Source organism: Gorilla gorilla, chromosome 7, assembly GCF_029281585.2.
Source record: "Gorilla gorilla gorilla isolate KB3781 chromosome 7, NHGRI_mGorGor1-v2.1_pri, whole genome shotgun sequence".
NCBI classification, from domain to species: Eukaryota; Metazoa; Chordata; class Mammalia; order Primates; family Hominidae; genus Gorilla; species Gorilla gorilla.
In genome coordinates, this window is record NC_073231.2 from 31861533 (window position 1) to 31877190 (window position 15658).

The window sequence follows — 15658 nt, forward strand, 5'->3', positions numbered from 1 at the left end:
CATGACAGATAGTCCCTGCCCTTGGAACTGAAGCGCTGGGGATAAAGCAGTGAACATGACAGATAGTCCCTGCCCTTGGAACTGAAGCGCTGGGGAAGAGAGCTGCCGCATGGACAGGAGAGGAGCATTCTCCTAGGGAGAGCACAGAGCATGTGAGGTGTGGGCAACAGGGCCTCATGCTAGTCTGAGAGCTCAAGAAAGACTGCTGGGGAAGTGACATTTAAGCCATGCATGAAGGCCGAGCAGAGGGCATTCATGGTCATGATGGTGGCATTTTTAATTTGGGGTCACCCTCAGTCCCCTCCCTACTGAGTCCATTCGGAGCTGCCTTTGCTTACCAACAGCGCCTTGCCAACTGCATCTCAGCTCCTATGTTGATCACAATGGCCGTGGCATGGCATTTGGGCCTCAGGTGCTCACAGGTCTAGGATGCGGCTCAAGATGCCCATCAATCATGGTCAGGAGCCCCCAAGGCTCTGCAGCTCATTCATGTACCACCCTCTTCTTGTCTACCCGCTGACCTTGTAGTTGCAGAAGCAAGGTTTCTTAGCACTTTGTGGAACCTTTGCTCATTACCTCAAGGTGGTTGTAAGTATGGTAGAAAAGATTTCTGAGTTCACATCTTGGCTTCACCACTTCTATTCTGTGGGCTGCTAAGCAACATTCTTCACTTCCCTGAACCTCAGTCTTTTTGTCTATAAATGTGATTCTCTGGACTGTAAAGTTTATAAGATGTTGTGAAGATTGCCTTGAGGCAAAACCCAGCACTTTATTGCATTACAAACAAAAAGGAGGCAGGGCGCAGTGGCTCACACCTGTAATCCCAGCACTTTGGGAGGCCAAGGTGGGTGGATCACAGTCAGGAGATGGAGACCATCCTGGCTAACATGGTGAAACCTCGTTTCTACTAAAAATACAAAAAATTAGCCGGGCGTGGTGGCGGGCACCTGTAGTCCCAGCTACTCGGGAGGCTGAGGCAGGAGAATGGCGTGAACCCAGGTGGCAGAGCTTGCAGTGAGCCGAGATAGCACCACTGCAATCCAGCCTGGGCGACACAGTGAGACTTTGTCTCAAAAGAAAAAAAAAAAAAGGAAAAAAGGAAAACTTGAAGCTTCTACTTCTAGCATTACCAGCTTAAAATATTCTCTGGCTATAAAATGTAGACATTAAATAAACTACAGACATATTGCTAAGTGCATAGCTAAAGGTGAAAGAAAGCAGGGAATCCTTAAGGACCCAACAAAACGGCAAAGAAAGAGATAGAGAGGGAGAGGGAGGAGAGAGAAAGAGAGAAAGGAGGGAGGGAGGGAGAGAGAAGGAAAGGAGGGAGGAAAGTAGGGAAGGAAGGAAAGGAAGGAAGGAACGAAGGAAAAGAAAGGAAAGGAGAAAGGGAAGGAAAGAGGAAAGGAGGGAGGAAAGTAGGGAAGGAAGGAAGGAAGGAGAAAGGGAAGAAAAGGCCAGGTCTTACTTACAGGGAGTGGGAGGTGAAGGGTGTCTGGGGAACTAGAGGAATCTTCTGAGTGAGGGATACATCCTTTAGGTTTTAGTTAGGGACCATATTGTCCCAGAGAATAAGCACCGAATCAACCTCTGACAGGAGACCTGCTCTGCCCAAGGCCCTTTGACACCCTGGTGGGTCCTAGGTGAGATTGTGTGAGGCAGGGATCTGCGCCCATCCTGTCGTCTCCTCCTCCCTCTGGCCTCCTCCTGGCTATACTGGAGGCAGAGTCTTGGTGGGGACTATGCTGGGGCCAGATTCAGCCTTGTCCCTGGAGAAGAGGAATTCTGCTTCAGTGACCAAGTATTGGGGAATAGAAGGACGCTAAGCCAGAGCAAGCAGCCAGCTCTTATTTCTCCTTACTCCACCTTCATGGGTTTCAGCAAGCTGCAGAGAGAGCAGGCACTGAGGTGGCCCGTGTCTTTCCCAGCGTGTGGGAAATGGGGAGCTCTCCTTACCCAGAGGGGTGGGACATCCCAGCTCCTCAGCCACTTGATTCTTATGTCCGCCCCCTTTTTGCAGCTTACATCAGGCCACCTGGAGCTCAGTGAGCTGGCTCAGGGGTAGAGGTGGGCATGGGATATGGGGACAGGTAAATAAAAGAGGCTGCTGGAGAGGCCTGGGATGGCTTTGGGTCTGACGGCACTGGCTTCATTATAGTGAGGTCGGCCGGCGGCGATGGAGATGCCTTGTGCGTTACAGAAGAGGACCTGGCAGGTGACGACGAGGACATGCCAACCTTCCCATGCACCCAGAAGGGTAAGGACTCTGGGGCTGCCCCTGATCTCCACTCTGGGCTGAGAGATCCCTGTCTCCATCCCCAGGCCAGTGAGAGATTTGTCTCTTTAGGTGGTTTCAAAAGCCTGGGTGTCCTTTCCCCACTGCTTCCTGGATGGTGAAAGGGCAGAGTTGACGGCCCTGGGCGTGCAGTGCCAATGAAGTCAAAGGAGTTTAATGTTTTTTTTTCTTAAAGACATGGTTTTGCTGTGTCGTCCAGGCTAGTATGAGTGGTGCAACCACAGATCACTGCAGCCTCAAATTCCTGGGCTCGAGTGATCCTTCCACCTCAGCTTCCCAAGTAGCTGTGACTGTTGGCACGCACCACCATGCCTGGATAATTTTTTTTATTTTTTGTAGATACAAGAGTCTTGCTATGTTGCCCAGGCTGGTCTCAAACTCCTGGCCTCAAGTGATCTGCCCGCCTCAGCCTCCCAAATTGCTGGAGTTACAGGTGTGAGCCACTGTGCTTGGCCTGAAATCAAAGCTTGACACAAGTGCCACCTGTCTCCTGGGGTCCTCCCGAGACCCATCAGGGACTTCTGCCATCTCCCAGAGCTACATACCCTGTCCCTGGGGCCTGTCTTCTAGCTGGCCTGGAACTGTCCCCTTCATTGTGTCCCATGCCACCTGAACTGCTGTTTGGAATGGGGTCTCTCAGTGACTTTGGTGTAGAGTAGAGCAGTTGTTCTCAACCTTGGCTCTTCATTGCAATCACCCATGGATGCATGAGACCAACCCTTGGAAATTCCTATTTGGCCTGGAGTGTGATCTGGGCATCAGGATTTTTAAACATCCTAGTAGTCAGGATGTGTGGCTAAAGGTGAGTTCACCTTAGGAATTCGCAGCTGGGCCGTCACTGCATTCCCACTGGGTGTTGGCCACCTGCCTGCATATTCAGGACCATCTGGTTCCCTCTTTCCTCCATGCCAACAATTCAACTGGTGGACCATGACTATTTGTTTGGTTTCCAGGAGAACTTCTGGTTCCCTGAAAAGTTTGGGGACTGGTAACCAACATTCTGGTTTGCCAGGGACTGAGGGGATTCCCAGGGTGTGGGGCTTTCCATTTTCTTTTTTCTTTTTTAAAATAGAGATGGGATCTTGCTATGTTGCCTAGGCTGGCCTCAAACTCCTGGGCTCAAGTGATCCCCCTGCCTCAGCCTCCTCAAGTGCTGGGATTACAGGCATGAGCCACTGTACCCGGCAGACTTTCAGTTTTAAAACCCAGACAATCTTAGCAAACCAGGATGATTGGCACCATGCTGAGGAGCTCCTGTGACGGGAGACTTTCAGTGCTAAAACCCAGAAGGTCCTGGGCAAGCCCAGACAAGTTGGTCACTCAGTGGGGCCTCAGGCTGGCTGCTCATCCTGTGGGTCATCAGTAGGACCAATGGAGAGGGAAGAGGTTTTTTGCCCTCCCCATGGGCCGAATGAAGATGCCATGGAGAGAGGATGATGGTAGTGCTGGGAGCTGTTCTTTGAAGTCCTGACTCGGTCTCCTGCATTCTAGAAAGCACCAGCACCTAGAGAAAGGAGGTAGGACAGGTAGAGAATGAGGGTCGAGAACAGCTCTGCTTCTGAGCCTGGTTTGAATGTGATGAGACAGGCCAGAGCAGGAACATGGAACTGACCCTTCAGCTCCAACCTGGGCCCCTGGCCTAAGCCATTGTCCTCCTTGTGTCCCCCACAGGCCGGCCAGGGCCCCGCTGCAGCCGCTGCCAGAAGAACCTATCTTTGCACACATCGGTTCGGATTCTTTACCTCTTCCTGGCCCTGCTCCTGGTGGCCGTGGCTGTGTTGGCTTCTCTGGGTGAGTCCAGGGCTTTCCCACCCCGGGCTGCAGGGGGGTGTCTGATCAGGGATCCAGAACCAAAAGCTCCCCTGCAAAGACAAACACTTGACATCTGTATCCCAGGGCCCAGAGCCAGCATCTTCCTGGCTAGGGGATCTCTATGCCTAATGCAAACTGCAGACACTGGCAACTGACAAGATCTGTGGCCTTGAGGAAGGCACCTGCCTCTGGGGACCCCTTCTTTCCCATTGGTGTAATGAGATGATACGACCAGGTCAGTGCTTCTCAGTTTCAGCTCCACGTTACAGCCACCTTGGAGCTTTAAAGAATATCAATGTCTAGGCCCCACCCCGATCGTCGAATTAATTCGGTATCTTTCAACTCTCCTGATGATTCTATTGTTCACCCAGGGTTAAGATCACTGGATTGAGTGACTTCTAAGCCCCCTTTTATGGTCTGTGTGAGTGTTTCTAAAAGTGAGGCTGGATGCCTACCTGCAGCAATTTCACCTCCAGTATTTGTTAAAATGCAAATTCCTGGGTCTCCCTCAGCCAGACCTGCTGAGACCAAGGAATCTGGGGGGTCCTGCAAGTGAGACCCAGGGATCTGAGGTTTGGTTCTTCTCATACACATTAGGGTTTGTAGTAGTTGACCTAGGTCACAGCACACCGCCAGAGGCAAGTCACTTCTGCCTTCCAGATGCTGACAGATTGTGGTAAACTTGTTACAACAAATTTGATGTTTGTAATCCCATTCCACTAAGAGTGCTAAGAGTGCAATCCCATTCCACTCTTAGCTTCAAACTTTGAAAATCCGGGCTCTGGTAGGTTTGTTTGTTCCAATCTACTGGATTTTAGAAACAAGGCCAGGAGTAGGGAGAGGCAGTCGAGGCTCCGAGGGGGGCCCCTGCTCTCATGCAGACCCTGAGCCTGAGCACATCCCTAAGGAGAGGCCCCTCGTCCTGTCCCTGGCTGGAGATATTCAGTAACCAGCCTTCTTAGCTTGAAGGCAAGAGGCCAGCATACTAATGATTTGAATAGACACAAGTTGTCTTCCAGTAATCCGAAGGCATTAATTAATCCAACAAAAGCCGAGTGCCTGCTCTGTGCCAGGCACTGGGAACACTGAGTTGTGTCAATTACATTTCACCATCAAGGGGCATGGTTCTTCCCTCTTGTCAGGGGATACTGGAATCCCTTGGAAAGCATTTAAAAATACTAGTGCCAGAGTACCTCCCTCCACTCACTCCGGATGAATTAAATCATCATCTCTGGGTAGGACCCAGGCCTTAGTCATTTATAAATCCCCTCAGGGGATTCCAGTCTGCAGCTAGATTTAAGGACCAAGGATTTCAGAACTTCCCAAGCCCATCACCACCTGTGTCTGCTAAATCAATTCACAAGGTTTGGCATTTCAGAAAGTGGCAAAAATCCCAGGCCAGAGGAGGAAAGGAGCCATGGTCTGCCTATCAGAGGCCACAAACTTGCTGTCAGAGAACTTGTCAAGATTTCTGGTCACCCCTTTTAGGGCCTCCGCTCACAGCACTCAAGGCACCTGGGGCCATTATCAAAGCTCCAAGAGCCACAGGATCAGGCCCAGAGAAGAGCGCAGGCACTGAAGAGTTTCAGAGAGGATGACAGAATGTGAGACGCTGTCATGTGCATAACATCCATGAGTCAGCCTGGCAGGCTGGAGCGGGAGGCTGACCCCATTCCTCACGGGAGGGTACAGACCTGGGAAGGGGACAGGATTTGCACCAAGATCCAGAGTGAATGGACAGAGGATCAGAACAACCTGGGTGAGGAGTGTGTGTTTGTGAACCACGGGAGACCTTTGGGTTTCCTTTTTTGTTTTTGCCTCCAGCTTGGGTATCCCAAGTCCCTAGAACAGTGTTGGCACCATCTTGGCCTAAATAGCAGGTGCCCAATAATATTTGTTGAAAGAATGATTATAGATTTGTAAAGCATGTGTGTGTGTGTGTGTGTGTGTGTGTGTGTGTGTGTGTATGGTGTATGTGTGAGTCTGTGGATAGACTGGTCAATGCTTTACAACCAGAACTGTGACCAAAGTCCAGAGGGTTGGGAAAATCAGTCAGCAGACATTACAAACCAACTCTATTCATTTTAATCAAGTATTTTTTTTCTAAATCAAGAGCATACTGGGGGCCAAGAACTATATTCTATACTGGGCACTATACTGCTTAGTAAAACACAGACCCTGCCTTCATGGAGCTTATAATCTAGAGCTGATTATGGCCATTTTTTTCTGTAAAAGGCTACATAGTAAATATTTTAGGCTTTTCAGGTTACATACAATCTTTGTCACAACCAAACTCATCACAGAGCAAAAGCAGCCACAAGCAGTCTGTAAATGAATGGGGTGGCAACTCCTGTAAATCAGGCATTAGGCTGGATTTCACCTGCAGGCCATAATTTGCAACACCCCTGGTCTAGAGCAGTGATCTCTAAACTTTTTTGACCGTGCATCCCATCAGTAAAAAATTCATTTAAAATGCATCCAAAAATTTACATGGATTGATGAATGGGTGAAAGAGATGGATGAATATAAAATAAATACAGAAAAATGCTACTTGTAGAATCTAGGCAATAGGCATATAGGTCTTCACTGTACAAGTCCTTCTATTCTTTTGTTTGAAAAATTTTTAAATTAAATGTTGGAAAAGAAAAAATTGTTAGCATTACATCCCCAAAATATACCTATTTATTTATAAGTGATATATATGTACTATTTGCCGTATTGTCTACATAAAACATAATTTTATAAGGATGAAGAAAAATCATGTCTAAAAAGTGAGGAAAAATGGCTTAAAAAGCAAATATATAATTATTAAGCCTGAGATGCACAATGAAGAAATAAGCAAGGCCAGGTGCAGTGGCTCATGTCTGTAACCCCAACACCTTGGGAGGCCAAGGTGGAAGGATCACTTGAGCTCAGGAGTTTGAGGCCAGCCTGGGAAACATAGTGAGACCCCAACTCATTTCAATTAAAAAAAAAATTGAAAATTAACTGGGCATGGTGGCACATGCCGGTAGTCCTGGCGGCACATGCCGGTAGTCCTGGCTACTTACGAGGCTGAAGTGGGATGATCACTTGAGCCCAGAAGATTGAGGCTGCAGTGAGCCATGATCACACCACTGCACTCCAGCCTGGGTGACAGAGCAAGACTGTCTCACACAAAAAAAAAAAAAAAAAAAGAAAAAAGAAATGAACAGGTGAATGAATTATATGGAGTGGAGTGAGCCTTGGCTGTTGGCTTGGAAGTAGAATTAATGAAGCATAGGAATAGGAATCAAAGTCACTCAGTCTCTTTGTATCTTTGTTCATCTATGCATGAAATCTTAATTGTAGGGAGGCTCAAATGGAATCATAACTATTGTAAACTGTACAGTGCTTGTCTCATGTAACAGCATGTGCTTATTCCCAAACTCTCTCAACATGTTGCTGTTACTAATTAAGTAAATCTACTGACAGCTCTGAGATGTACAATATTAACTGGAGCCTGGAGATTCCAAATAATTTGAAAGCATAGAATTTTGGTGCTGATGAGAGCCTTAGAGTCATCGAGCTCCACATTTTCATTTTACATATGATTGAATTGAGCTCAAGAAAGGGTAACTGACTTGCCCAAAGTCACCCAACAAATGTGATGTAAACTAGGACTAGAAGCTGTGTTACTCAGTGCTCTTGGTGGTGCTAATTCTTTCCCCTTGTACTTGACCTTAAGAGGATCTGTGGGAAGCATCTTGCTGAACCTCAGAACAACCCATGCCCTCCCTCACTACCAGGCCCATTCAGGCACCCGCTGGAAAAAGCCAGGTGTCCTGCTGCTGCCAAGACGTGCTCTAACCACTGGCCAACATGGCCCCCTTAGTAGAGTGCAAGGCTGCCCATGGGGTATAAAGTGGTGTAATCTTTTCTGGGCAGCAGTTTGACAGCTTGTATCAAGGACTTCAAAAATGTTAATACCCTAGGTCCCATAATTCTATTTTAAGCAATTTATCCCAAGAGAATTATCATATACACATAACCATCATATATAAGGATTATTTCTAGAATTAAGCATTACTTATATTTATATATCAAGTTTTATTTATGAGCTCAGAAGAAGAGGTACTTTAAGTGTCCTCAACAATAGGAGATTCTTACATAATTGCTGTATTATTTATATAGAGTGCCATGCAGATACCAAAAGTAGTGATTTTAAAGTGATTTAACCCCGGATGGAAAAATGTCTGTGACATGATACTGATAAAGCAACATCAAAGAAAACAGATGAGTTGTTCGGAACATCCCAGTTTTGCTTTTGTTGCCTAAGAAAGTACAGTAGTCCCCGCTTATCCGCAGTTTCAGTTACCCTAGGTCAATCGGCAACATCATGGCTTGATGATCCCCCTTCTGACATATGGTCAAGGTCAGTAGTAGCCCAATACTAAGTCACGATGCCTATGTCATTCACCTCACTGCATCTCATCACGTAGGCATGGTGTCATCTCATGTCAGCACAAGAAGAAGGATGAGTATGGTACAATAAGATATTCTCAGAGACAAAGAGACCATATTTACATAACTTTTATTATAGCATACTGTTCTAATAGTTCTATTTTATTATTAGCTGTTGTTAGTCTCTTACTAGGCCTAATTTATAAATTAAACTTTATCTTAAGTACGTATGTATAGGAAAACACATAGCATATTTAGGGTTCCATACACTGAGGTTTCAGGCATCCACTGGGGGTCTTGGAATGTATCCCTTGCAGGTAAGGGGGGAACGCTGTATATATCTGTGTAGCTGAAGAATGGTTATCAATATAGACAAGACTAGAAGAAATCCATGAAGACACTGATGGCAGCAACCTTTGGGTGGTAGGAATAAGAATAATTAAAAAAAAATTTTTTTTCTGAATTTTCCCTGTTCCATTCTGTGATCAGGTCCTATTTCTAAAATGTGGGGTGTGGGGTGAGTTATTCTGTTTCTAAAGGGCCTTGTGGCAAACTCTGGCCATAAGAAGTATCTTCCCTAACCGCCATGAAGAAGCCTGAGAGAAGAAGGGTGAAAGGTTTTGGTTGCAGAGGAGCTGATAAAGACGCCTTCTCAAGGAATGACTGCTGTTTCTCTGAGCTTAGACCCTGCCCCAGCTTCTCGTCTGTTTTCCCTACAGTTTTCAGAAAAGTGGACTCTCTCTCCGAAGACATCTCCTTGACCCAGTCTATTTATGACAAGAAGCTTGTGTTAATGCAGAAAAATCTCCAGGGCCTGGGTAAGTAGATGGGCTGATGACTGTGACGCAGTGATCTTCAGGGTGGGGCAGGGGTGCCCTCCCCACGCTACAGTGCCCCAGCACCAAGCAACCTTCACCAGCCTTCTAGGCACAGAGGATATCCCCAGCTCCCTGCTCCCTCCCCAGCCGGATCTCCGTCCATTAGAGGAGGGCTGCTACCCTGGGATACTCCCAGGACTGGAGCAGGGGATTCTGGGTGGACCACAGATCTAGCCAGAGTCTACAGGCAGAGAAGGAAGCCAAAGATAGTCCATTCCCAAAATAGCCTCATGCATCTGAAATGATGAGAGTTTCAAGACCTTGCAAAACCTCCTGCCAGGTCAACCCTTTCCTCGTCATTGCCTTAAGCTGTGCCACGATTCTTTTCATTTTTCTTTTTTTTTAAATATGTGCCATCTATTTATCTATTTCCATAATTTTAACTTTTGTTGTTATAGATTAAGGGACACATGTGCAGGTTTGTTACTTGGTTATATTGCGTGACACTGAGGTTTGGGGGGGTAGGAATGATCCTGTCACCCAGGTAGTGAGCCCAGGTACCCAATAGGTGGTTTTTCAGCCCATAACCCCCTCCCTCCTCTCCCGTCTAGTATGCACTGAAGTCTATTGTTGACATCTTTATGTCTACATGTATTCAACCTTTTTTTTTTTTTTTGAGACGGAGTCTCACTCTGTCACCCAGGCTGGAGTGCAGTGGTGTGATCTCGGCTCACTGCAAGCTCCACCTCCTGGGTTCGTGCCATTCTCCTGCCTCAGCCTCCCAAGTATCTGGGACTATAGGCGGCCACCAGCATGCCCGGCTAATTTTTTGTATTTTTAGTAGAGATGGGGTTTCACTGTGTTAGCCAGGATGGTCTCGATCTCCTGACCTCGTGATCCGCCCGCCTCTGCCTCCCAAAGTGCTGGGATTACAGGTGTGAGCCACTGCACCCAGCATCTACATGTATTCAGTCTTGCTCCCACTTATAAGTGAGAGCATGTGGTCTTTGGTTTTCTGTTCTTCTGTTAATTTGCTTAGGTCATGCCACAATTCTTGATGTTCTTTATCCCCTGCTTTAATCTGGAACAATCTAAGAGAGAATGAGACAGAAGGAGCAATGATAGAAGGGTTTAGAGGGGTCTTATCTGACGCAAATAGAAGGTTCTGGTCTGGCACCAATATACGTGGCTGTTTGCCAAGCCACTTCTCTGCACCTCGTTCCTCTTGATTGTATTGAATATATTATTTTGAGAGGATTGAATAAGATAACAGATATAACAATATTGGGAGAAATTTTTAAATAAAGTTTAAATGGGAAGTTCCTGGCCACCTAAGAAAAATTATGAAGATACATTCTTGAGAATTTGGTGGTGAGAAGGAGGAAACATCCTAAATGCTACATTTCAGATCAGAGTCAAGAAAGTCGGTAAAAATGAGATTCCATAGAGGTGGCAAGGCTTTTTCAAGAAGGAATTCATAACAGGACTTCTGGAAGGAAGTTGGTTTGGGAAGCTACTTACCAATTTCTTATGCTCTGAAATATTTAATTTAAAGAGGAAGCGTCGTACCCTGGCCCTTCAGCAACTCAAACTGTTGTCCCTTTCCCCTAAAGATCCAAAAGCCCTGAACAACTGCTCTTTCTGCCATGAAGCTGGGCAGCTGGGGCCAGAGATCCGAAAACTGCAGGAGGAGCTGGAGGGAATTCAGAAGCTGCTTCTGGCCCAGGAGGTGCAGCTGGACCAGACCCTGCAGGCCCAGGAGGTGCTCTCCACCACCAGCAGGCAAATCTCCCAGGAGATGGGCAGTTGCTCCTTCTCCATCCACCAAGTTAACCAGTCTCTGGGGCTCTTCCTGGCCCAGGTGAGAGGCTGGCAGGCCACCACAGCTGGCCTGGACCTCTCTCTGAAGGACCTCACCCAGGAGTGCTACGATGTCAAGGCTGCAGTGCACCAGATCAACTTCACCGTGGGGCAGACTTCCGAGTGGATCCACGGGATCCAGCGGAAGACAGACGAGGAGACCCTGACCCTCCAGAAGATTGTCACCGACTGGCAGAACTACACACGGCTCTTCAGCGGCCTGCGCACCACCTCCACCAAGACTGGAGAGGCGGTCAAGAACATCCAGGCCACCCTGGGGGCCTCCTCACAGCGCATCAGCCAGAACTCAGAGAGCATGCACGACCTGGTACTCCAGGTCATGGGCTTGCAGCTGCAGCTGGATAATATCTCGTCCTTCCTGGACGACCACGAAGAGAACATGCATGATCTTCAGTACCACACCCACTACGCCCAGAACCGCACCGTGGAGAGGTTTGAGTCTCTGGAAGGACGCATGGCTTCTCACGAGATTGAAATTGGCACCATATTCACCAACATCAACGCCACCGACAACCACGTGCACAGCATGCTCAAGTACCTGGATGACGTGCGGCTCTCCTGCACGCTGGGCTTTCACACCCATGCCGAGGAGCTCTACTACCTGAACAAGTCTGTCTCCATCATGCTGGGCACCACAGACCTGCTCCGGGAGCGCTTCAGCCTGCTCAGTGCCCGGCTGGACCTCAACGTCCGGAACCTCTCCATGATCGTGGAGGAGATGAAGGCGGTGGACACGCAGCATGGAGAAATCCTTCGCAATGTCACCATCCTACGAGGTAAGAACTGGGTCCAGGTAGGGCTGCTACAAAGCTTCCACTGAGGCTTGGTGATCTTGCTGGACACAGAAGTGCCTGGTTTTAGGCAAAGTACTAGTGGGTTAACACAATCCTATAGCAAATGCCTACAGCAATCGGCAGCTTTAAGAAATGTCCTTGCATTAGCCAGGCATGGTGGTATGTACCTATACTCCTAGCTGCTTGGGAAGCTGAGGCAGAAGGATCACTTGAGCCCAGGAGTTCGAGGCTACAGTGAGCTATGATTGCACCACTGCACTGCAGCCTGGGAGACAGAGTAAGTCCTTACCTCAAAAAAAAAAAAAAAAAAAAAAAAGAGAGAGAGAAAAGAAAAAAGGAAAAGAACATCCTTGCAAACCTCTTTTGTAAAGGTATTATGGCTTCTAACTTTGCCTATTATACAAATCTGGACTTTTGTACTTAGATTTATTTAACCAAGTCCTAATAGAGAAATAAGCAGATCTTGTCTTTTGAAAACTGTCTCCTCTTTTTTCCTCCCTTCCCACCCCCTCATTAATGCTCCCAACCACCCAACCCTCTGCCCCTGGAGGCTGTCACTCTGAAAAACTCTTCTCCTCTCATCCCCCTCATGTCTTCCTTATTTATCAGGGTCCTCCAGAGAAACAGAATCAATAGTGTATGAGAGAGAGAGAGAGACAGAGAGATCCACAGAAACAGAATCAATAGTGTATGAGAGAGAGAGACAGAGAGATCCACAGAAACAGAATCAGTAGTGTGTGACAGAGAGAGATCCACAGAAATAGAATCAATAGTGTATATATAGACAGACAGATAGACCCAGAGAAACAGAATCAATAGTGTATAGAGATGATAGATAGATAGGTAGATAGATCCAGAGAAACAGAATCAATAGTGTATCGATAGATGGATAGATATATAGATGATTGATTGACTGATTGATCCAGAGAAACCGAATCAATAGTGTATAGAGACAGATGATAGGGATGATAGAAATGGATGGATAGATAGGATAGAGATAAAGAGATAGAGATGAGATAGATAGATAGATAGATAGATGATAGATAGATAGATCCAGAGAAGCAATCAATAGCATATAGAGATAGATGATAGATAGATAGATAGATAGATAGATAGATAGATAGATAGATAGATAGATAGATCTAGAGAAACAGAATCAATAGTGTAGAGTGATAGATGATAGATAGATAGATAGATAGATAGATAGATAGATAGATAGATCCAGAGAAACAGAATCAATAATGGAGAGAGAGAGAGAGAGGTGATAGAAACAGAGATGATAGGGATGAGATAGATAGAAGATAGATATAGATAGAAGATAGATAGATAGATAGATAGATAGATAGATAGATAGATAGATAGATGATAGATAGATAATGATAGAGATAGATGGATAGATGGATATTATAAGGAATTGGCTCCTGTAATTAGAAAGGCTGGCAAGTCCAAAATCCGCAGAGCTGATATCCCAGTTTGAAGACCATCAGGCAGGAAGAATTCCCTCTTACTTGGGGGAGGCTCAGCTCTTTGTTCCATTCAGGCCTTCAACTGATTAGATGAGCCTGCTCACGCCAGGGAGGGCAATCTGCTTGACCCAGGCTACCTATTTAAATGTTAATCTTATCCTAAAGCACCCTCACAGAAGGCCCCAGAATTATATTTGACCAAATATCTGGTCTAGTCAAGACGACACATAAAATTAACCATCACAAGCCCACCCCTTGTCTACTTGGCACCTGTACACATCTCCTTAAACCATACTTAATCTCCAAATAAAGACAACAGTAAGGTCATAATTCCACCTAATGTGATGCAACTCTCCTGTGTACAACCAAACACACACACACACTTTCCCCTGAAGAGGAGTTAAAGTCCTTGAGTGGTTTATTCTTTTGCTTATACCCTATAACTTAAATACTATGATGTAAAGTTAACAATATTTATGCTATAGAGTAGATACATGTTATGTTACACAATAAGGGAATAAGAGAAGACAGAAAATGTTGGCTATACACACACACAGATATATTCATTAAAAAAATAAGGAGGATTGATTACATTCAGAATGTCTGAATGGAGAAATACAGTAAAATGTAAGGAGGACATACCATAACCGTGACAGTCCTTGTTGCTGTCATTGGTCACGTGGTTGTAGCTGGTATTCATCACCACCTTCTTCCACTCCCCATTCTGTATTCCCTTTGTCTTCAGCAAGCCCCTCATCTGGTCCTGGCTCTTTACCTGCTGGGGTGATCTAAACCTTTCCTCCTGAAGGGTCTGGGCTATAGTATTTCTACCTGGGTGGAGTTGTTGAATATGCCATTCACCTTAATCACAGGGCATGGTAATACTATGGGACACCCCGTGGGATCTCCTATATTCCAGACATCCTCTTCCTTACTTCCATTGTGGAGTAGCAGTCCAATTTCCCCTTGGCAGTCAGGATCAGTCACCCACACCAGCACAGGAACTCTCTATTTTGCTTGTCGATTCAGGCATAAGGAGCTCAAAGTGGCCAGGTGGCAGTCTTAACTTCCTGTTCAATGGAATCATGGTTGTGTCTCCTGGTAGCAGCATTCCTCCCTTTGGAACTAGACCTCTATCTCAGCAGAACATAAGGTCATAGGAACAGGAAGCAAAAATTTTCTAGTGGGTCACCAGTATAAGAATAAAAGTGCCACTGCCATTACCTCCCCTTCATTTCTGGACCTGTGAGTCTCACTTTGGGAGAAACACCACTATGTATTGAATGCTGATTCAGAGCATATACAGCCTCCTGGAGAACCACTCCTAAGCCCTGCAAGGTACTGCCACCTAGCTGGTGCTGTAACTGAGTCTTCAAAAGGCCATTCCACTGTTTTATCAAGCCAGCTGCCTCAGGATGATGGGAACATGGTAAGACCAGTGAATTCCATGCCACATTGCCCTACTTCGTCTGCTGTGAAGTGAGTTCCTCAGTCAGGAGCAATGCTGTGTGAATAGCATGACTGTGGATAAGGCATTCTGTGAGTCTACGGAGGGTAGTTTTGAAAGAAGCACTGTGTACAGGGAAGGCAAATCTATATCCAGGGCAAGCGTCTATTCTGGTAAAAATATTGCCCTTTCCATGATGGAAATGATCCAGTGTAATCAACCTGCCACCAGGTAGCTGGCAGATTACCCTGGGGGATGGTGCCATGTCAGAGACTCAGTGTTGGTTTCTGCCACAGCAGATTGGGCATTAGCAGTGGCTGTAGCTGGGTCAGCCTTGGTGAGTGGGAAGTCCATGTTGTTAAGCCCATGGATAACCTCCATACCTGCCACCATGCACACTTTGTTCATGAGCCCATTGGGCAATGATAGTGGTGGCTGGAGAAAGAGGCTGACTAGTATCTACAGAACAGGTCATGCTATCCACCTGATTATTAAATCCTCTCCTGCTGGGGTCACCCTTTGGTGAGGATTCACATAGGATGCAAATATCTTCAGTATTTTTGCCTATTTGGAGAGGCCCGTCCACAGACCTCTTCCCTAAATTTTATTGCCACCAGTTTTTCAGTCATGTTCCTTCCACATCCCTGACCATCCAGCCAAACAACTGGCCACAGCCCATGGATCAGTACGTAGTCACACATCTGACCATTTCTCCTTCCAAG

The 15658-nt window shown here is 46.5% G+C and overlaps 1 protein-coding gene across 5 annotated transcripts in view; it reads left to right on the forward strand.

The window, feature by feature from the left end:
• The window catches only part of SCARA3 (scavenger receptor class A member 3), a 122573-nt gene that overhangs the window by 13688 nt on the left and 93227 nt on the right, over window positions 1–15658 (forward strand). For all 5 annotated transcript variants that reach the window (XR_008667700.2, XM_063709155.1, XM_031013671.3 and 2 more), the window contains exons 2-5: window positions 2159–2257; window positions 3968–4087; window positions 9250–9348; window positions 10962–12005. Coding sequence is in view for 4 of the 5 variants with exons in the window: in XM_063709155.1 (XP_063565225.1) it covers window positions 2159–2257; window positions 3968–4087; window positions 9250–9348; window positions 10962–12005 (1362 nt within the window). In the remaining variant the exon portion in view is untranslated. The remainder of the gene's footprint in view (window positions 1–2158; window positions 2258–3967; window positions 4088–9249; window positions 9349–10961; window positions 12006–15658) is intronic.